A 22,610-nucleotide genomic window follows, 5' to 3' on the forward strand; every position below is an offset into this window, starting at 1 on the left:
GAGGAACTTGGAGAAAACAATAGGTGGAAAAGGAACATGTCAATGGCATTTAATTTCATAATTGAGAGGCTCATCTAGCATTTTGCAGGGGGCAAATGTGTCCTAGGCTTAAATCTGGTTAGCAGCCCTATCCAAATGCTGTGAGCTGACTTATGTAATTCTCAATTGAACCAGGAATCTCATTAGGATATCAGCCTCTTCCTTCTTGCTCCTACTTCTCCCCTGGAAGCTCATTTTGAGATCTGTCAAACCGACACCACCCCCTGCGTGTTTACTGTTAATGCAGTTTTATGACTGAAGTTTTTCATTGTTTTCCTGAAAGATGGGAATATTTTCAATTGTATCAGAATTATTAGTGGTAATTCTCTACAGAAGGCAGCTAGTAGGAAGATGATCACATTGCCTTTTGAGTTTTCTCCTGACAGGTTTTCCTAAACTAAGATGAGAAGAGATAGTTCAACAACGAGCCAGCTTTGCCAAATGAGCTTTTCATTAAAAGGGGGGGGGGGGGGCTCATGATGTAAATAAAATGAAAGCTTTCAACTGATAGGAAAGAAAATTCACGTGTAATTGTGTATTTCCGTAACCCTAGACAGAGAAATCTCAGAAGATTTCACAGTTGCCTCTTTTCCAGAAAGATGGGGGAGAGAATCGTAAAATGGTGAGTTGTATAGTACAGTATAGCATAGTATAGTATAGTATAGTATAGAGTTAGGGTTAGTATAGTATTAGTATAGTATATGTATAGCATAGTATAGTATTGGTAAAGTATAGTATAGTATAGTATAGCATAGTATAGTGTATAGTGTAGTATAGTATAGGGTTAGGGCTAATATAGTATATAGTATAGCATAATATAGTATAGTATAGTGTATAGTATAGTGTATAGTATAGTGTAGTATATAGTATAGTATAGTATAGTGTAGTATATAGTATAGTATAATATTAGTATAGTATAGTAGCAGGGGTCTTCAAATTATGGCCTGTGGGCTAGATGCGGCAGCTGAGGACATTTGCTCCCCTCACCCAGGGCTATGAAGTTTCTTTATTTAAAGGCCCACAAAACAAAGTTTTTGTTTTTACTATAGTCTGGCCCTCCAACAGTCTGAGGGACAGTGAATTGGCCCCCTATTTATAAAGTTTGAGGACCCCTGTATATAGTATAGCATAGTATAGTATATAGCATAGTATAGGTAGGGTTAGTATAGTATTAGTATAGTATAGTACATAGTACAGCATAGTGTAGTATATAGTATAGTATTATATAGTATAGTATAATATATAGTACAGCATAGTATAGTATATAGTATAATATAGGGTTAGGGTTAGTATAGTATTAGTATAGTATACAGGGGTCCTCAAACGTGGGCCATAGTTTGAGGACCCTGGATAGTATATAGTATAGCATAGTGTAGTATATAGTATAGTATAGCATTAGTATATAGTATAGTATATTATATAATATAGCATGGTATAATATAGTACAGTATAGTATAATATGTAGTATAGTATAGTATCATATAGTATAGTATATAGTATATATAGTATAGTATAATGGTGGTGAAGTGCCCACTTGAGAGAAAATATAGGACAGCCAAAATAATGAAAGTTTAAGAGCGTTTATTACTGCCAGGACTGACCCCCCCCCCTAACCAGGATGGGAGCCGTCAGTAAATGAGTGGTCTCAGGGCCACATATTTATAGAAAGAAGGGAGACATCAAAATGTTTCTTGAAGCATTTGTCATAATAAAAGGGAGTTCTATCCTAGACAGGAGGCAAAGGTTGTCCCACTAAGGGTCCCATTCCCAGAAGGCAAGAAGACAGTATTTCTTTCTGTTTATCAAGTTCTCAAGGTCTTAGGTTTTGGGGACAGCACATCTGGGGGTGTAAAAATGCCATCTGCATTAGGGCGCAAAGAACTAGTAATAAATTTTTAACTACAAAGATTCAAGATTATGTTTCTCATGGTCCCATCTGGGGTGTTTTTCCCCTTCAGTGGGAGAGGAAACAGCTACCATACACTGGGGATGGATGGCTTTAGAGCAAGTTGGTAGATGCTGACTTATTTTGACTTCGTGTTGACCTCTGGGATCAATGTACCCACTGAGTTTCTGTCAGCTTCATTCAACTGTCCCAGTGTGAAATGGATTGTCCAAGGAAGGGGTGGCTTCCCCTCCACGAGTTACTTAGGCACTGGCTGGAGATGCTATAGAGGTCATTCTAATTCAAGAATGGATTAAACTCTATGGCCTCTGAGTTCCCTTCCAAATAAGATCCCACAAACCTGAAGATTAGCAGTAAACAGTGGGAGGAAATTTCCAAAACAGGTCTCTAACATATTTTGAAAAAAAAAAGTTCTTCCTGATTCCACAATAGAATTGTTTTGTTATTTTTTCAACTTAGAAAATTATTTAAGTAGTTGGAACTCTCCCATTTAAAGTCTTTTGCTATATTAGTCAGATAGTCAATAAGCATTTATTAAGCACCTATTGTGTGCAGGGCATGTAGAATAATAGCAAAATAAATAATTAGAAAAAATCTACCATTTTCTTTTACTAGTTACTGTGGCCTATAGAGACCTGCCACCAAATGATCATGTATCAGTTTTTCCTACTTATCTAGAGTACATCACTATTCATCATTTCCATGTTTTCCTGCTTGCTCAGGTGCTGGGTGAGGGGAAAGCCAATAGATTTGGGCTTGGAGTAAAGAGAGGCTTGAGTTTGAATACTGCCTCAATACTTCTTAGCAGCACGATTATGAGGAAAACATTTGACCTTGCCCATAAGCAGCAATAATCATAAAATAAATAAAAACTACTTCAATCCTTGCCCAAATGGAATAGACATTTTGCTGAGAGTTTCATGGCATATAAATAGGGCAAAGCGATGAAGCCAACTAAAAGAGCTCACACTGGGGGGCACAGTGGATAGACTGCTGGGCCTGCAGTCAGGGATAACTGGGTCCTCAGATGTGCATTAGCTGTAGAACTCAGGGCAAGTCACTTCGCCCTGTTTACCTCAGTTTCCTCATCTGTAAAATGAGCTGGTGAAGGAAATGGCAAAACCACTTCAGGATCTTTGCTAAGAAAACCCCAAATGGGGTCACAAAGGAGTTGGACATGACTGAAATAGCTGAACAGCAAAAAATAACAAATAGTGTATAAATATGTAGATATAACATAAAGATAGTTATCTTCCTCCATACTATAATTTGTGTTAGAAGGTGAATAGTACCATTTGAACTATTCTTTGTGAGTTTAACAACAACAACAACAACAAAAACTAGTCACTTAAAAAATTGGTCCTCTGACAATACAGTCTAAAATACCTAGAGCTTCTTGCCTGGATGGAACAGAGCCAGTTTGGCTTGTAGCCTCTCTTGTTGTAATTATGTTTCTCATTAGCTTGTCAAATTCACTCCCATATGGAAATGTATTTTTGATAAGGGCAAATCCACTATTTCATCCCCAAGAAGGCTTCTGTGGGGCAGTCAGAACTTTGGTATGAAATTCTGAGATTATTCTGACACAGAGCTATTGCACAGACACTACCAGAATGTAAACCTCCTCAGTCAGTGAGTGGCAATCACTGCAGTGGGAAAGTCCCACTCATGATGGAAGGATGAGCCTTTTTCTCATTTTTTCCCTTTCCATTTAACTTTGTGTACTTAAATCTTGTAAAAACTCTATTTGTTTATTCTGAAGCCACATCAAATGATCATGGTTCTCTCTACTTTCCCCCTCCTCTTATAATTTCCCTTCTTCCTAATTCTTTGCAACCCACTAATATTTTTGGGCAGATGCTACAATGGAAACTGAGACAGAGACAAGTTCCTTTCTAAGCAATAAGAGCAAGACGCCCTCCCCTTTCCCCCACACTCCCAGCTTGGATCAAGGGAATTTGGGAATTTTTTGGGGGGAAGGTCTGTAGATTCATTGTGAATCAGCAGTGTAGTACAGCTGACTGAGAAAGCAAATGTGATCTTGAGTTGAGGTAAGAGAAAAATGGAATCTAGTACTGGGGCAAAGAGAGGGGTGATTAGATCTCTCTCTACTTTGCATTGTTCAGACCACATGGAAAGGGCCAAATTCAATTCTGAGCAGCACATTTGAAGAAGTTGGTTAGTTGAAAAGCATTTGAGGCAGCAGCCAGGGTGATTTGGACCTCCCATCTGTTACATATGAAAATGATTTGAAAGAATTGGGGATGTTTTGCCTGAAGAAGAGAAGGGTTTGAGGAAGAAAGCTGGGGAGGGACATGATAGCTTTGTGTGTTCAGGGATTTGAAGGACTGTCATATGAAAGAAGGATAGATAGGACTTAGTCTGCTTGGTCTCAGAGGCTGGAACTGGGAATAATGGAGAGAAGTTCAGGATAAGGGCAGGAAATTGCAGGAATTTTTTTTTAGGAAAAAATTCTAATACTGAAATTTTGGGAGTTATTCCAAAACTAAATGGGCTTTCCCAAAAAATCTTCTAGACAAAAAGAAAAAGAAAGAAAGAAAGAAAGAAAGAAAGAAAGAAGAAAGAAAGAAAGAAAGAAAGAAAGAAAGAAAGAAAGAAAAAAGAAAGAAAGGAAGGAAGGAAGGAAGAAGGAAGGAAGAAAGAAAGAAAGAAGGAAGGAAAGAAGAAAGAAAGAAAGAAAGAAAGAAAGAAAGAAAGAAAGAAAGAAAGAAAGAAAGAAGGAAGGAAGGAAGGAAGGAAGGAAGGAAGGAAGAAAGAAAGAAAGAAAAGAAAGAAAAGAAAGAAAGAAAAAGAAAGAAAGAAAAGAAGAAAGAAGAAAGAAAGAAAGAAAGAAGAAAGAAAGAAGAAAGAAAGAAGAAAGAAAGAAAAAAGAAGAAGAAAAAGGGAGAAAAAAAGAAGGAAAAGAGAAAGAAAAAGATATTTCATAGTGCGTGAATTTGATAGAGAAGAAATCTTACATCTCATCTACTTTAATTCCTTCATTTTACATATGAAGCAACTGAATTCCAAGCAGGGAAGGTGACTTGCCCCAGGTCACACAAACACTAGCAGAATAGGATTCCAGTCAAAGGACACCAGACCCAACATGCTTTCACTGTGGTGTTTTTGGGAATTTTCCATCACGTGAACCAGATGGTCACTTTTTACACAAATAATATCCTCTTGTTGCTTGGTAATTTCTTCATATAAATACATCCTATTGCCCTCAGTCAGTGATGACAACACTTCTTGCCCCTGACGAGGAGCCTTCCAGCCTCTGCTTGAAGCCCCCTAATGAGGACGACCTCCCCCTTCCATGGCAACCTGTGTCTTTCTGGACAGCTCCAGTGCTCAGGAAGTTTCCCCTGTATCTGCCTCTCAGCCACTTGTTCAGCCCAGGTTAATGCCGTGATAGCTCTTTGTGTTCCCTCTGAATCATCTTTTCCAAGCAAAGCATCTGCCTTGTGTTATTTTGTGTATCTTTTATGTCTATGTCGTATGACCTGCTTACACATTGTTCCCTATTAGAATTTAAGCTGAGAGTAGGGACCATTTAATTCTTCTCCTTGCATGCTTAGCACCTGGTACACAGAAAGTGATTAATAAATGCTTATCATTGATTGATTCCTTTGCCCAAGCCTTACATGGCATATTCTCCAGTCCTCTCTCCATCCTGATCATCTACTGGACACACTTCAGATTTAATCTGACTGAGACATGGTCTAGAGCAGGGGTCCTCAAACTTTTTAAATAGGGGGCCAGTTCACTGTCCCTCAGACTGTTGGAGGGCCAGACTATAGTAAAAACAAAAACTTTGTTTTGTGGGACTTTAAATAAAGAAACTTCCTAGCCCTGGGTGAGGGGGATAATCGTCCTCAACTGCTGCATCTGGCCCGCAGGCCATAGTTTGAGGACCTGAAGGGACTCTAACCTCCTCTGTTATGGGCACCAAAATCTTTTAAAAATAATCTAATATTAAAAAATTAAAAAACAATAATCTAAGATTGTATGTGTTTGATAAGCTGTTGATATTGAAGACCATTCTTAGACTCCTTTTGTATGTCCTACAGTGCCTTTCATTCTCTAACATCCTGATTCCTCTATACCTCAGGAGACCCTGTTGCTGAGGTCCTCTGCCCCCCTATTCATCACAATAAAGCCAGATAGGAGAACAATCTTACCAAACTGCTCAGAGCACCTCTATGCTATGCTGAAGCATCAGGGTGTTAAAGAGTGAAAGACACTGTAGGGCATACAACAACTCAGTAGTGAAGCTTTGGAGTATTGGAATAAATGTGGACTAATAATAATAAAGCACTTTAAGATTTGCAAAGCCATTTTACATTTATTATTTCACTTGTTCTTCACAACAACCCTGTGTCATTGTTATTTCCAGTTTACCAGATGTGGAAACTGAGGCAGATGGTAGTTTTAGGGACTTGTGAGCCACCCAGATAATAAGTTTCTAAGGATTTATTTTAACTCAGGGCTTCTGGATTCCAATTCAGGTGTTCAATTCCCCTGCTCTATAAAGTACGAGACTGAGAGTTAGGAAAACTGGATTCAAATAACATTTTGAACACAGTTATCTCCCCCTTGTTAAGCTTTAGCTTCCTTTTTTGAGCTGGGTAAATTATCTTTAAGGTTCCTTTCAGCTTTGATATTTTCTTGGCCTTTGATATGGGCCAAGTATGTGACAATAATTGAAGAAAACTTTGTGGATTGACTGGATTCCTGAGAAATTCATGATACTTATCTCATGTCTCTGTTAAGTGACACAGAGAGTGCACCTGGATGGAGAGAGTATCTTTCTGACTCCCAGACTGGCCCATCCAAGGCACTCTCAGACTCTGCCCACTGCACTTAACTGCCTCTGAAATGGGGAGCTGGGTAGGGGTGGAATCTCTACTCTGCAGGTGAACTTCCACAGCATTAGAAGCAGTTGGAGGCAGTTCCTTCTGGTCCCATCCCAGAAACCCATGGAACATATTCTTCCCTGGGAGTTCAAATGGCTGATTACTGTCCTCCTCCTAAGCAGAGCCTCTTATAGATTTGATAAGAGCAATTGATGTCCATGTACTGGGCTTAATCCACATCTGAATTAACATTGTTTTTGTTTTCATTTCTGGTACAGAGTGTTCCTTGTACCCACACATACATATACTCCAGGTCTCAACTAGATTAAAAAATTAGATATTTTGGGGGAAAGCTGTTAAAAGCAATTTTAAAAGAAAATTCTAGTTCCAAATGTAACACTCCCAAATTGCTTTCATCTCTCAGCAACCACTGATAAGGCAATAAAAAGCAAAGACACTTTGATTAAAATTAATGGGATTTTAAACTAGTAAAGTTATCCATATCCCGAGATTCCAAAAGTAAATTTGTAAAATCTGTATCTTTCCAGCAGGAAAAATCTTTTGAATCCATGAAATGATAACTCTATTTCAAAAGTCAAGAGAATCACATCATTAGAGAGTTGTCAGGAGCCTCAGTGATTAGCTCATACCAACTAATTCTCACTGTAATATACATAACTAGTGGCTATAAATGGATCAAAGGTAAAAGTACTCCTTTTGATCCAATATAGACACACATAGGAAAGACTGGAGGGCTTTCACCATGGATATAAGGAGGTCAGGAAAGAAAGAAACACATCCTTGGAGACATCATGAGAAGACCGTGTGGTACTTATAGAAACTACTGCTGTGGGGTGGGGAAAATCCTTGGAAGAACTGGCCTCGGGGGTTACTATAACTAGGGAGGAAGAGAGCTATCTGGTAGCTTCCTAGATTATTGATCCATTCTTGCTAAAGAGGTGCTAAAATCAACTGTGTAAATGCTATCAGCAGTTTAAAAATTCCAGGATCCTGGACCAAAGTCCCCAATATTACCCTATTAAAGTTCTATATACAATGGAAGAAATGGAAGTAGAAGAGCAGAAGATAACCTGTGTATAATGTACCATATTCAACTACCATTATTAGGTATCTATTCTGCATCTCAAGGTTATTTTAAATTAAGTTTTGTTGCTATAAATTGTGTGCTGGCTTCTGCATGTCTCGTCTTTGTATCTTTTTTGTTGCTTATGTTCTACTCCCATCCAAATTTAATTCACTCTTCCTTCCTCCGGGATCCCAGTTTTGTCTTAGCTTTTCTATGCCACTGGGAAATTTCCCAGAGTTTGTGGCTATTCGTCATGCTTTTTGTGATAGATGAAGTGTTAGCCTAGTTACCCCTAAGCTTATACATGAATATTTAAGTATTAAAATGGTGAGAAGAAAGGAGATTATAACTATGCTGAACTAAATCTTCATTTCATCTATCCATCTGTCCATTTGTTTGCAAAGTCTATCATCTTGGAGTTCCAGTAATATAGTCATGTTAGGTTCCCTAAATGGGAGGCACAGAGGCCCTTAGACACTCATCTACCTTTTTCCTGAAATTTCAAACCCAGAGAAAAGGATGAAATCTTGAATCGTTAAGTAGAGGTGACATTGGTTAAAATTAATTAAATCAGTTTCCAAAGAGCCACATGAAGGCAGCCAGTCCCTTGCAAATTGGCTTTCTAAGGTTTTGAACCAGAGTATTTGATTTCCAATTCCATTTCTGTTAAAAGCCAAGAGAAATCCATTGGGCCCTAGCCTTCTCCTCTGTCGAATACATGACTTTTAAGGTCCCTCTGGCTCTGATCCTGTGGTCCCTCTGGGGTTATTCCCCTATATGTCAAAGAGGAATAAGAGGTTGACCTCTGACCTCCAGAATCCTTTTCACTTCTAAATCTTATTCCTTCCAAATTTTATAGATCTACCAACTTCCCATTTTTAAGTATTCTTCACAATTTTTGAACATCTTAAAAGAAATTGACCTCCTTTCCCCCTTTAAGAAAGTAAAAGGTCACAGCACTCACTAAGTTTCTTTATTAGTAGCTTTTTAAAGTCACTTTCCTTCAGATAAGCAAATAGAGCATTGTTTTTTGTGTGTTTCCTGTATAAATTAGGTTAGGTTGTTGTCCCTCATTCTTGAAGAGAATCATAGTAACATTATGTTAAGAGTCAAGTTACAGTGTGTCTAGCTGTGGCTGAGCACAACTTGCAATGAAAGGCAGTATCTTTTGGATGAAATATGTCCCAGTCATGGAACAAAGTAAGTTGTTAGATTGTATCTGACTCTCAGAGTCAGGGGTTTTCTTGACAGACAGAATGGAGTGGTGCTTCATAGCCTTCTTCAGCTTATTTTACTGATGAGGAGACTGAGGTTAAGGGACTTGCCCCTAATAAGTGTCTGAGGCAGTCTTAACTATGGAAGATGAGTCTTATTGATTGCAAGTAGGGTCCTCTGATCTTCAAAAAGCCAAAATCTGATATGGAGTGTTGAGTGTGTGTGTGTGTGTGTGTGTGTGTGTTGGATATTAAGAGTGGAGCTGACGTCTAGAAAACCAGGATTAAGATCTGACCTCAGAAATTGAGTAGCTGAGCGCTTTGAGGAAGTTACTTCTTCACTTCTCTGAACCTGTTATCTTTAAAATGAGGGAAAAAATCCCTGTGTGGTAAATTGTGTTAAGGGCTTTGAAAATCTCAAAATGGTTTATGAGTGGCAGTGATTATTAAGATTAAAAAAAGAGACTAATTCAGACCAATCCAACCACCATTTTATTAAGTGCCTAGTAGTATGTGCAAAGCATTGTCTTGGGTGCTGGGACTACAGAAATTAAGAAAATAAAAGACAGCCGACAACCTGACCTCAAAGGACTTACCCCCACTTTGGGACCACCCACCATCTTTAAGGCAAGGAACTGCTGGCACATTCTGGTGAAAAGAGAGGAAAACTTGAGATATCTTGAGTGGAAGCCTTCACACAAACTTTGCTTTTTCAGTAGGTGAGAGTGCCCTCGCGCGAACAGCATTCTGGGAGATGTAGTTTTGTGCTCCCGAGCTCAGGCAGCTTCCCCGAATCCGGACTTTACCAGGTCTGTCGGACCTCCAACAGGTGTGCAGCGACCACGAGCGCGCGCAGCCTGGCTCTGCTGTCATGAGAGAGTCCTAATTGAGCTTATTGTTAAAAAGACTCTCCCGACTGGTCAAGCTGAAGTCACTGTGCCTGGCTTTGCAGCGTGCCCACAGCGTAACCCGGGGGCTGCGGCTCCTTTCCCCCAGTGGCCATCCCCCAGTGGCCGTTGCCATCCCCCAGTGGCCGTTGCCATCCCCCAGTGGCCGTTGCCATCCCCCAGGGTGGTTTCCCGTGGTCTCCAGTGAGGGCAGCGCCGCGGACCTGCCGGGCCAGTGGAGATGGAGGCGGTCACTTCTCTCCGAGAGTGCACGAAGGGCCCCACAAGTTACAAACTCTCCAAGTGCCCGAGAGGTGGGGGTGGGGACGGGGGCTGCTCGTCCCCGGCAGGGTCTCGGAACTCACTGTGGCCATTCCGCAGAGCGGGGACGAGGTTCCGGGGTCAGACTCTGATCTGGGTTGGGGGGTGGGGGAGGCTGGTGGTCGAGGTCTGCTGGCTCCTGCCCCAGCTCCTTCCAGCAGCTTCTTCAGAGGAAAGGCCGAGCTAGGGCGGGATGGGATAAGGGAGCGCTTGGCTGGGAGGACTGGGGGAGGCGGGGAGGTGGGGAGTGGAGGGGTGAAGGAAAAGCTCCTCTCAGCTCCAGGGCAGTGGTGTGAAGGGGGTCAGTGGGACTCCGGGCTGCCGACTCTATCCGACCCTTGTGGGAGGGTGGGGGGAGAGGGGTGGAGAGCAGAAGGAGCTAGGGGCCAAGTTGGTCCAGGGAGAGCTGGGCACGGCTCTTGAGACCTCGGCGGCTCTGGTGACCGTGGGTTCGGCAGGAGCTCCCCGCACCCCGAGACGAGCAGGTGTCCTGGAGGGGGAGAATGACTCAGAAGAGTTAGTTTTGACCTCGCCAGAGAGAGCGCAGAGGCGGCGTGGGAGGCGTTGGGGGAGAGAGGGGACGGCTACCCGGGGGCGGAGGGCATTCTCACCCGTTGCCAGACCCGAGATGGCACCCGCACACCGCCCTGGAGTCAGGATCTCCCAGCTACACCCGGTACGGGGGTGGGGGGAGGAGGTACTCGTAATGTTCCAGCAGCCCAGGAAGGGGGCGGAGGCGGTAAGTGGTTGGGGTAGTAGTCATCCGAACGTGATTGCCCAAAGCCCCTCCTGCAGCCAGTGGGAAGCTGTTTGGGTGGGGGGTGGAGACGGGGGCGGAGGGCCATAAAAGCCCCGGCGTGGCACTGCTCCAACTCAGACAGAGACCTTGTCCTCCGACTGGCTCGAACCCCCGGGAGCAGAGAAGCGCCTCACTTCCTCACTTAGACGGGACCTTTGGCCAACGTAAGTCCGCCCTCCCAGCCCCCTGCCCCGCAGCTGGCTCCTGTCGAAGCCCTCCCGGGAGCTGGGAGAGCCGAGAACCGAGCCGGGCAACTTGAAAAGGAACAGCTCCTCGGAGCTCTTTCTCTAGACTTCCGAGTCTCGGCTGTCCCAGTGGTTGCTTCGCTCCCCGATCTTCCTCAACTTAGCGTGAGTCCCCCCATGCCCAGCTCCATCCCGGACACCTCTGTCCGGTCTGGGGACTGCCCCGCGGACCGGCCAACGGTCCAGGTACAGAACGCTGAAAAGGAGATTCCAAGGGTGGCGCGCGGGCTTGTGCAAGGGTTCCCCTTCACCGCCCAAGTTTCCATGGCAGGGTCCGGCTTGAGCTACTCCGCTCACCCTAAGAGTTTTGTTTCCGCATCTTGGTGGGGAGGGAGAAACCAGAACCACTTCGCAAAGGGCAGTCTGTAGGAGACTCCGAAGAACTGGATAATTATTAGACACTTACTGTGTGCAAGGCATGCTAAAGGGGTGTCTGGGCTGAAAGGTGTCGAGAAAGGTTTCTGCATTGGGGGCTTCCTATGATTACTTTCCCCCCTTTCCAGTTGGGGAGAAATTATAGTTTAAAAGATGGGAAGGAAAGCAATGAGGAACCTCTCGCCTTGCAGCAGGGTTTTTAGGCTGGGGTCCTAATTGAGCACGTGAGGACCCCTGGGTCCCGGTCTGGAGCCTGCTGGCTCCCAGCACCACCAGTTGTCCCCTTCAGGTTCGGAGCTCTCTTCGTTCCTCTTAGCAAACAGCTGGAGAGTCAAAGAGCAGATGGGCCGGGTCAGAACCAGGTAGATGCGCTGACAAAGAACAGGGCGGGGGTGAGCCAGCCCGAACTAGCCTGAGCACAGCTGAAAAAGTTTCTAGGGCAGTGGAAAGTGTTCGATTCAGAGCATCCAGATTCAAATATTGGCTCTGCTGCCACCTCTTATGCATCCTTGCTGGGGGATCTTGAGCAAATCACGTTGCCTCCCAGTATCCCCAGGTAACTCAGCAAGGCTAAGTTTGCTGGAAAGAAACTGATCCTGTGTTTTGGGGAGAGATGGATCCTCATGGACGCTTCCCTGCCCTATTCAGTTATTAGTTATGTCTGACTCTTCATGACTTGGGTGACATACTGTCTGTGGTTCTTTATTTGGGGAGGGGGCAAAGATAACGAAATGATTTGCCATTTCCTTCTCCAATGGATTAAAACCCAGGGTCAGACAGCTAGAACTCAAGATTTTGAGCTCAGATCCAGCCCTCTATCCACTGAACATCTAGTTTGTCTCTCCATCTATTCCCTCCTATCCAACTCCCTCCTCCAGCAATCCCTCTTTTCTCTTCCAGAGCAGAGCAACCTTTTAGGGCCTTTGTTGCTTGGTCTGTAAAATGAAAGGCATTAGCAGATGATCTCCTCAGCTCTTTTTAGCTCTGAGTCCTCAATCTTATTTAGTAAAGAAATACGAAGGCTCCTTGAATGCTTCGCCTTTCTCCTGACTCAAGACTTTCAACCCCCTCAAAGTTTTGCCAAAGTTCCCATTACCCTGGCAGGAAGAGTGGGCTAAAGCAGATATTTATTGTACAGGACAGTGAGGCCCTGCGGGACTGTGGGCTCAAGGCTGTTGGGTGTGGGCTGGGGCACCCAGAGAATTGGGGGAGTTGCAGATTGGGACTTGAGGGAGATGAGAAGGGAGGGCCACAAGAGAGGGAGGGGAATGTCTGTTTAACCATAGCATAGATCCAACCAGTATCCTTCCCCTGTGCTGCCCAGATGGAGAGAAGCAGGCGGCTGTGGCTCTACGTGATGACCTGTGCCCTGTCTCTGCTCGTCGGCCTGGAGACCCTGGCTGAGTCCTACCCCTCCAAGCCGGATAGTCCCAGGCAGGACTCCCCAGAGGACTTGGCCAAATACTACTCAGCTCTGCGGCACTATATCAATCTCATCACCAGACAGCGGTAAGAGCCCCATGAGCAGTTAGGGCATCTGTTGCTGCCACACAGGTACCCACAATCCAGTGCTCCCAACCCCCTAGGAAGGGGAAAGCCCCTCTCCAGTTTCTCGGCTTTCCCCCTTTCAGCCTACTGGGCGTCCAGATCTTCCTGTGGAAGGCCCAGGCTCTTTTTTCCAATAAGCTCTTTTTGTGCCCAAGAAATTTGACTGGGGAGAGGAAAGCCAAGATGGAGAAAGAAGGGGACCAAAGGGATGTGGAGAAAATTCAAAAAATGAAAGGAGCAAAATTTTTTTTTGGGGGGGCAAAGAAACCCAAAGCAGATTTCTCAATTTGAACCAGACTCCAGATGAAGGAACTATATAGAAAAAGGCTCATGAAGTGAATTTTCTTCTAATAAATTCAAGCAAGAGATACCCTGGTAGAGTGGATCGAAAGCTACTCTCCCAGCCATGATATACCTACATTAAAGATCTGATTAGGAAGCTACTGTCTATATGACCCTGGATGAGCAATTTAACCTATATTCATGTCAGTTTTCTCATCTATTAAATGGGGATAAAAATATCACCCACCTTTCCATTTGAAAGGATCAAATAAATTACTATTTGTAAAGCACTTTGCAGCTCTTAAAGCACTGCATAAATACTATTATAATTATTAATGTGCAAATCTCTCAGACTGTATAATGCAGAGTTGCTAGTGCCCTGCACTGGCAGAATTTGCTCATCTTAGAGCAGGTCTAGTTCTTATCCTAAATTCTAGCAAGGGTTTTGCTTGAAGAAGAAACTGAGGCTCAGAAAGATGAAGTAATTGTGTAACTGGGAGAACCAGGATCTGAATCCATGTCTTCACCCTAAATTCAGTCCATTTTTCCATGGCACATCATATGGTTTTTTTTTCTTCTTCTTCTTCTGACCTTTCAACTTTATTCTTTGATTTCTCAGAAGAGACCTGGCCTTGGAACTAAAATCCAAAAGCCTCTCTGTCTTCTTAAAGAACAAACACAGGCAAGGGGGAACAGCTAGTTGGTGTTGTGGATAGAATACCATCCTTGAAGTCAGGAGGAGCTGAGTTGAAATATATCCTCAGACACTTAAGACTTACTAACTGTGTGATCCTGGGCAAGTCACTTAACCCCGATTGCCTCAGGGGGAAAAAAAGAACGGGCATAGGGGCCAAGGAGTCCTCTGGGTCACAAGCTTGTACTTTATTAACTAGATACTTGGGGCTGTACTTCCTGGCTAGCAATCAATTAATATGTATTAATCTCTTACTACGTGCCAGGTCCTGTCTTAACTCCAGCATTTTATTTGGGTTATGGCAACATTTGAAAGGTCTAAATGTTTCTATCTATACTGAGGAGGAAATGTTTTAGTGGCCAAAGAATAGCCACAATTAATTGATTTCTTTGGGCTCTCCTTGTCTGGCCAATTTGACAAAGCAATGGGAGATAACTCTAGAACTCAGAACAAAAACTGGCAGCAAACAGAAGTATTAGGTGCCTTAGCACACCTAGGCAGGCCAGAAGCACTGATATTGGATAGTCAAGACATTATGCCCATTTTTATTGGGGCTCAACTGAGTATAAAATCCTAGGAAGTTGCCTGAGACTTAGAGGTTAAATTACCCATGGTCACATAGCTAATAAGTGGCCTTGGTTGTGCAAGAGTTTGAACCCAGAACTTCAGTACCCAATTATACCATATTGCCTTGAAAGAGGGTATTTTTGATAAGGTGACTTGCTGTCTTTTTCAATAATTGAAATAATTGGAAATTAATCCAAAGCTCAACCTGATTCAATGATTGTTCCTCGTAAGGTTCTTTATCTATTCCAATAAAAATGGAATTTCAGTAAAACTTTTGAATCAATCCCGATTTATTTAAAATTAGAAGTAGAGAAGAACATAATGAAATAATGTCTAGAAATAAGAAGAATTTAATTCATATAGAATCATAAATCTGAGCTAGAATCAATCAATAAACACCATTTTGTTTATTTTATTCAACTGCCATTTTGTCAGTCACTGGAGAAGAGAAAGAAAAAAATAAAATGGGCTCTGCCTTCCAAGAACTTATATTCTAATAGACCAGACAGCATTTCCATATGTTCAAAATATATACAAAGATATGGAAGGAACCTCCCAGATGGTCTAGTTCAATCCCTCCTTTGTGGAGGAGAAACCGAGGCCCAGAAAAGTTAAGTGATGGACACATGTAATATACAAGTAATAACACATATGATGGACAGATGAGTGGTAAATAATAAAGAAGGGAGTTAAATCCAGGTGCTCTGGCTCCCAATAAAGCAATAATATTGTTTACTGAGAACTTTCCCAGAAAGCTAATAATTTCATATTCCAGGGGACAGAAAAACGTGGAAGATAAAATGGCACAGATGAATCAAAAAGCATTTTGTTAATAGCTGTAATCTTTTCAGGCAAATTGCCTTGGTTTGCCTTGGTACTGAAGCTTATTGGACACAGATTACAAGAGGACTTTTTTGGGGGAAAAATTGTTTTCTGATTAGAGTTAAACAAATACAGTATTTTGCTATGTCATCATTATATACTATATCATTATTATTTACTATATCTACATAATATCCATTATGCTATTATCAAAAGAACCACAGGAACCGCATACTTAAAAACTAATAAATATATTTCATTTGCCTCACAGCTTAGTAAATAGAACACTAGCCTTAAGGAAAGAGAGATCTGAATTCAACTACTTTTTCTATCCCTGTCTATTAGATCCCAACATAAATTTTTTAATCTTTTACTATTTCAGGAGATTCCTTGGGATTTATTTATTTATTAAGTCAGAGGGGGTGGCTGGGTGGCGCTGAAGGGGATAGGGCATCAGATCTGGAGTCAAGAAGACCCGAGTTCAAATGGGCTTCAGATATTTCCTAACTGTGTGACCCTGGGCAAGTCACTTAACCCCATTTGCCTCCGTTTCCTTATCTGTCAAATGAGCCAGAGAAGGAAATGGCATGTCCAGGATGAACAGCAACAACAAAGTCAGAGACTGTAATGGTCTAAGGAGTTATTGAGGCCAGGAGTTCCCCAGACTAATGAAGCCACAAAAATATTTTCTTGTATTGGGTGGACATTTTAAACTTATATTGTTTCTTCTTTCAGGTATGGAAAACGGTCCAACCCAGAGAACCTGATTTCTGATCTGTTGCTGAGAGAAAGTACAGAAAACCTTCCTAGATCCAGGTATGAGAAGGGGTTCATTTATTTTTAAACATCAGCTCTCTTTGTGCATGAATGCAACTTAGTGAAATCATGTCATGATGTTTCTCAGAGATATCCTATGGTGCATTTCCTGATCCTCTCCTCTCCTCCCCCTTCCCCCTGAAAACCCTTCTTTTCCTTCTGGCATAATCTGTAAAGGATTTGAGGCAATTTCCTTTGAAAAGATACTTTGTGGCAGCTAGGTGGTACAGTGGTTAGAGCCCTGAAGTCAGGAGGACATGAGTTCAACTCTGGCCTCAGATAGCTACCACTTCTTAGCTTTGTGATTCTGGGCAGGTCACTCAATCCCAAGTGCCTCGGGGGGGGGGAGGGGGAGGGAGGGAACTTTAAGAACAGTCGAAAGAAAAATCAATCAAAATTCAGCTGTGATTTTAAAATAATTGTCACTAATACTGGTATCATGTTGAGAGAGTAATATTAGAGGGATAGAATAAGAGTAACATAGTAGATACAGAGACTCTTATGATACTATTCCAAGGACAGTAAAGTCTCAGGCGTCCAACCTCAGCTCCCACAGTGTCTGTATATTATCTTTGTGAACGAGTATCACAGAGAAATGACAGTGGGTTTTTTCCTTGGTCTTAGGGAAGTTTATGGAGCTTGAGGAGAAAAGGTTCATATTTTGTAACCTTATACTGACTTAAAAGATGGCTTCTAGGACTTGAGATAGCAGCCTTCAAACCTTCTTGAAGCTGACGTGAAGCCTTCTGAGTTTGTCTGCCTGGTCCTTTGTGCTGGACGCTCTTGTGACTTGTGCTTTGAGACTACTAAGTAGACCCATAAACAGTCCAGTAAAATGGCAGCTTTGCCCTTTGACCTCCAGCAGAGAGGGGGAAGAGTCTTGTTGTGAAGGAAGTGAAAATGAGCATTCTGGGTCCAAACTGTGCTGTTTGGTTCTGTGGAACTGTCCAGCAGAACGGCAGTATTCTGAGGGCAGAGACTGTTGCCCCTTTTTGTCTGTGTGGCTCCAGCCCCTAGATTAGAGCTCGGCAAAGGACTTAAAACATGCTTGTTTGATCGGAGTGGATAGTTAGGCTCTTTTTTCCTTTTGACTGGAAAGGAGGTTGCACTGGAGATGAGAAATCCTGGCAAAATGGACAGTTCTTCAGTGCAAAATAGAAGGCTGCTGATGGGATTTCAGGTTCAGCTGGTGGGCCAACAGAGGAAAGGGCTTTAGGCAAGGTCTTGTATTATTCCCTAGTGACCAGGACAGAATGGTTCCTAGTCTCTTGACCTGATGGTAACACAGGCACACAGATACAGGCACAGACACAGACACAGACACACCCATCTAATCCACCCATCTCTCTATCCTCTCTCTCTCTCTCTCTCTCTCTTCCTTTCTCCCTCCCTCCCTCCCACTCTCTCTCTCTTTCTTTCTTTCTCCTTCCCTCCTCTCTCCCTCTTCCTCCCTTCCTCCCTTTCTGTCTCTGTCTCTGTCTCTCTCTCTCTAACATGGTTCTGAATGGCTTAAAGAATATAGATTTATATTTTTACATTCTCCAGGGAGCAAATTACAATTTGCTTGTAATTAAATGAGGGCGTGAGCAAGAAACTATGCAACGATTTAAACTTTTAAGAAAACTTGTCTTCATCAAATATTAACTCCAGGAAACACAATGTTAACATCTGGCTTTTTCATTAGTAAGCAGGGGTTTATCTCCTAGAAAATATACTTTAAATATTTGTAAGGACAGAGTTAGGTGGGAAGAAATTCGAGGTCAGAAGCCCTAGGATCGAATCCTGATTTTGCTGCTTAGTCTCAGTCTGATTTTGGAAAATTGTTCAATACTCTGGGTCTCTCAGTTTCTGCTCTTTAATGTGAGCTGGGCAACTCGATAATCTCTAAGGCCACATTTGCTTCTAGGTCCTAATTTAATTAGTCAAACTATTAAATTAATTAAACTATTACTCATTTATTATTAAGCTATTATTTTCCCATGACTATTTTCCTGAGTTTAAAAAAAAATAGCTAAAACCTACATCTATAAACCTAATAATTGAGGCAGTTAGGTGGTGCCACAGTGCAGAGAACATAGATAAGAATTCAAATCCAACCTCAGATAATTATTAGCTGAGTGACCTTGGTCAGGTCACTTAAATTCCTGTCTGTGTCGATTTCCTCATTTGTAAAATGAGGGCAATAATAATAGCACCCGCCTCTCGGGGTTGCTGTGGAATCAAATGAAATGATATTTATAAAACATTTAGTGCGGTGCCCATCGCAAAGTAAATGCAAGCAATCATTTATTTATTGTTTATAATTATCATCATTATTATCCAACAAATGGGAACATTCAGTACAAGATTACAGTGTACAGATTAAACACATCATTATTGTTATGTTTGGGGAAAAGAAAGGGCAATACGACACTTGAAGTGAAAGTTTTCTGGGACACATAGGGAACCACTTTTCCAGATCAGAAGGGCTGTTGTGTGGGAAAGGAGTGAGGTTTGTTCTGTCTGGCCCCTGAAGATAGAACTGGAAAAAATGGGTTGTAGTTCTAGGATGATAGGTTTAGGCTTTGATGTAAGAAAAAATTTTTCTAGCAATTAGAACTATCTCAAAGTCGAATGGATTGTCCTAGCAGGTAGTGAGCTCACTCTGCATAGGAGTCTTCAAGCAAAAGCTGGAAGCCCACTGGTCAGAGATTCTATCTGTTCAGATACAGGTTAGGCTAAATGACCTCTGAAGTGCCTCTTAGCTTTGAGAGTCAGCGAAAAGAGCAGACTGTAAATACTACCTTTTCCCAGCAAGGGCCTTGCAGCCTTTTCTCCCATCATCCATTGAAATTCTCTGCATTTTGGGTGCCTTTTGAAAATCTCAGGTACCAAAAGATTAGTCTTCAGGCAGAGTTCTGTTCTGCTCACGAACTTCAGATTCAAACCTCTAAGAGACACAATAAAGAGTTTCCCTGTGGTGCTAAAGAAAGAATGGAAAGATTTGTGGGAAAATATAGTGACTGACTAAAAGATCCATCATGGATACTTGGATGAGCACCGGATCAGACTTGAGCCCTCATCCCCTAGCCTAAGGCAAAACATGGAAGTCACTTCAACTCCACAAACCTCAGTTTCCCTGTCTGTAAAGTAGAGCTAGCTTTAAGGCTCCATCCAACTTAATAGTCATATAAATTTATACAGAGAATACGATTTGGGCTATGTAAAACAATGTAGCAGATCGTAAGCTCCTGGAAGGCTCCCTTAGCACTTCAGATCATTGTCTATTTTTTTTTAATTTCTCATTGGAATATTAAAAATCAAACTCAAAGAGTACATTGAGAAATAATAGCTAATATTTCTCTGATGTGAAAGGTATTGTTATCTCCTTTAGATAAAGAAACTGAGACTTGCAAAGGGTAATTGACCTAGACATCATACAACTAAGGAAAAAAGAATTGGAATTTGGATCCAGCTGTTTTTGATACCATTGATCTTTCTACTATATACCCCAAAATATAGGAATGCATCCATGAAAGAGAAGCAAAATGGATCTATCCACTAGGGAATTGAAACTCAATGCTGGGGTTTTAAAAATTAAATAATAATTATAATAATTATTGTCATTGCCAAAGAAGGAAGTGGAAATGTTTTTTTTTTTTAAATCCTTTCCCTTTTCATTCCATTTTACTTAAATTCAGAAGGGAGAGGGCCAGAATGAGCCTACCACTTTAAGACAACATGACCAGATTCTGGATTTGGTCAGTCTTGACCAGGTCAGTCCTAAATACATATTTTTGCTTGTGATCTTATCTGTTTTTTGGAGAATGGCGCCAACTAGCTCATGTCTCAAGCTCTCAGCTTATTTTCTAGGAATATGAGAGATGAAAGAAAGACTGGACAAGTACTTCCTGGAACCGTAGCATTATAATTGTTATTAATGATATTAACATATGTAGAATATATTGTGTTATATTATATAACAATTAAATTATGATTAATACCCAGTATCCTTCAGGAACTCAAATCAATTCAACAAATATTTATTAAACAGCCACTACATATGAAAAAAGCACTGTGCTTGTTGCTGGGGTAGTAAAAAATAAGATAGTGAGAAGATCACTGTCACAGAGGAATTGAGTGTTCTACGTTCTGAACAGTTCCCAGAGTCTGAACTGAAACCTTCCAGCCCATTCTTTCCATTTTATTAATGAAGAACCCAGATATATCCAAGGGCCACATAGCGGCCTTAATCTTCTGGCTCCAAATACAGTGCTTTTTGCAGTGGACATTTATTCTCCTTTAGAGAGGATGCCCTCCCTCATCTATCTTAAATTTTCCTCTATTTCTCCTCAACAATCCTGGGCCAGATCTCCATTAGTAAGCTGTCACAGTTTTACAACATTGATGTTGAACGAGATTCACCAGGAGAGGGCGCTACAACCCCTCTTTTTCTGTCTTTGGATGTCAGTTTTGCCATTGTGATTTCTTCCCAAAGAGAAGTGCTTTGAGCTCCTGTGCTGAGTTTGAATTGAGCCAGAAGCCTTCTTTCACCCCTACCCATCTATTAGCCTTGGCCAGGATTAAGGGCACACTCCGTGACTTTTGTTTGTGTGAAAGTGGTATGTTAGAAGAAAGCTCCTTACCTTGACCTGTTGCCCATTAATTGAGCTCACCCATTCAGGCTGAAATATCAGGAGACTGATAATTCCGAGGACGATCCCCAAATGCTTATAAAGTAACAGAGGATTTGTTCCAGGATCAGGTTTAAATTTGTACGTTTTATTGGCTCCAGCAGGAACTAGAAGGTAAGATCCATGCAGTGACCAGAGAATAAAGAAACTGAGTCGTGCATGGCTTTATTTCTTACTCTTCAGTTTGGATGGTTTAAAAAATAGAAATAGTTAATTGAATCCTGATAGCATCTTTTCAAATGAGGAAATCATATGGAAGAACAATGAAGGAGTGAGTCTGGCCAAACTTGATATTGTCTATGAATTGTGTATGTGAGAGTGTGTGTGTGTGTGTGTGTGTGTGTGTGTGTGTGTGAGAGAGAGAGAGAGAGAGAGAGAGAGAGAGAGAGAGAGAGAGAGAGAGAGAGAGAGAGAGAGAATGGATCAGAATATAAAATTTTAGTTCTTCCAATATAAAATGAGTTAGAAAAAAACAGAAATGTCCTCAATTTGCTGGTTGACAGTCTTTTTTTGAGGGGGATAATCCCTGAATCTCAGAAAGCCATAAGTCAATTCCACTGGTAATGAAACCTCCCAGAAACAGTTTTCCCCCTTCTTCCCTCCTTCCCTTCCTTACTTCTTTCCTGTTAGGGAAATCCTATCCTTGTCTTTTGACCACCTGCCAACTTGGAGCTTCATTTCTTTCTTCCTCACTGTCTCAACATTTTATAAACTATTGCTTCTCCTCTTTTACAGGTTTGAGGACCCTTCCATGTGGTGATGGGAACTCCAGCTCTTTCCCCCCCACCCCAAGCTACAAAGCTTGGTCTCCCTACATCCACCAACCTTTTCGATGCACGTAGCCGCCCTCCCCATGTCCCCCGAGTTTATTTCGTGTGATTGTCAAAAATATATGTGTGTTTAAATAAACTACCATGCATTCAAAAATGTAACTGCAAAGGAAAATTTTTTTTATTAGCAGGGGAAGGATGGTTGTGAGTTAGGAAATTCTGTGGAGGCCTCATCAGACTCGCTAGTAGCATCTACTCGTTCGTTCTCTTGGTTTTCTTGGAGAGAAAGCTGGGAATTTGTTAAGTGAGACCAAGACAAATTAGTTCACAGAGTGAGTATTTGTTCAGTGCTTACAGGGGCCTGTGTTAAATGCTGAAATACAAATAGAAACAAGCACGACAATCTCTCCCTTCAGTTGGTTCATATTTAAATAGGAGAAGAACTGGTAATGCTGGTGAGTAATGGCCAGTTTGGGAAAAATCTGAGATCTTTTGTTTTTTCATGTTAACCTTGATAGTTTTATTACAGAAGCTTCTTGCTTTCTGTTGAAAGGATCATAGAATCACAGATTTAGAAGAGCTCTCACCAATCACTGAGTCCTCCCACAGGCAAGATTTGAATACAAGTCTTTCTGACTCCAGCTCTAGTGTTCTGTCCATTCAGGGATCAGGTCATTATTGTAGTCATCTGGGGCTCAGAAAGAGAAGA

The 22,610-nt window shown here is 41.9% G+C and overlaps 1 protein-coding gene and 1 long non-coding RNA gene across 3 annotated transcripts; one reads left to right on the forward strand and one right to left on the reverse strand.

Annotated features, from left to right (window-relative positions):
- Positions 1-9,571: 9,571 nt before the first annotated feature.
- Positions 9,572-11,019, reverse strand: LOC127564767 (uncharacterized). Of its 2 annotated transcripts, none has more exons than XR_007954350.1 (3): positions 10,922-11,019; positions 10,355-10,800; positions 9,572-9,965 (listed from the first exon to the last, which is right to left on the reverse strand). It is a non-coding gene; the product is annotated as an uncharacterized LOC127564767 (long non-coding RNA). The 2 variants fall into 2 exon arrangements; XR_007954349.1 differs by having other exon boundaries at positions 9,572-9,968.
- Positions 11,020-11,176: 157 nt separating this feature from the next.
- On the forward strand, positions 11,177-22,058 carry NPY (neuropeptide Y). The gene is made up of 4 exons (XM_052001506.1): positions 11,177-11,273; positions 13,054-13,238; positions 16,378-16,458; positions 21,867-22,058. Exons 2-4 carry the CDS (start codon positions 13,054-13,056, stop codon positions 21,889-21,891), a joined length of 291 nt encoding a protein of 96 aa, XP_051857466.1. The 5' UTR covers positions 11,177-11,273; the 3' UTR covers positions 21,892-22,058.
- The last annotated feature ends 552 nt before the right edge of the window (positions 22,059-22,610 follow it).

This window comes from Antechinus flavipes, chromosome 5 (genome assembly GCF_016432865.1).
Source record: "Antechinus flavipes isolate AdamAnt ecotype Samford, QLD, Australia chromosome 5, AdamAnt_v2, whole genome shotgun sequence".
NCBI lineage: Eukaryota > Metazoa > Chordata > Mammalia > Dasyuromorphia > Dasyuridae > Antechinus > Antechinus flavipes.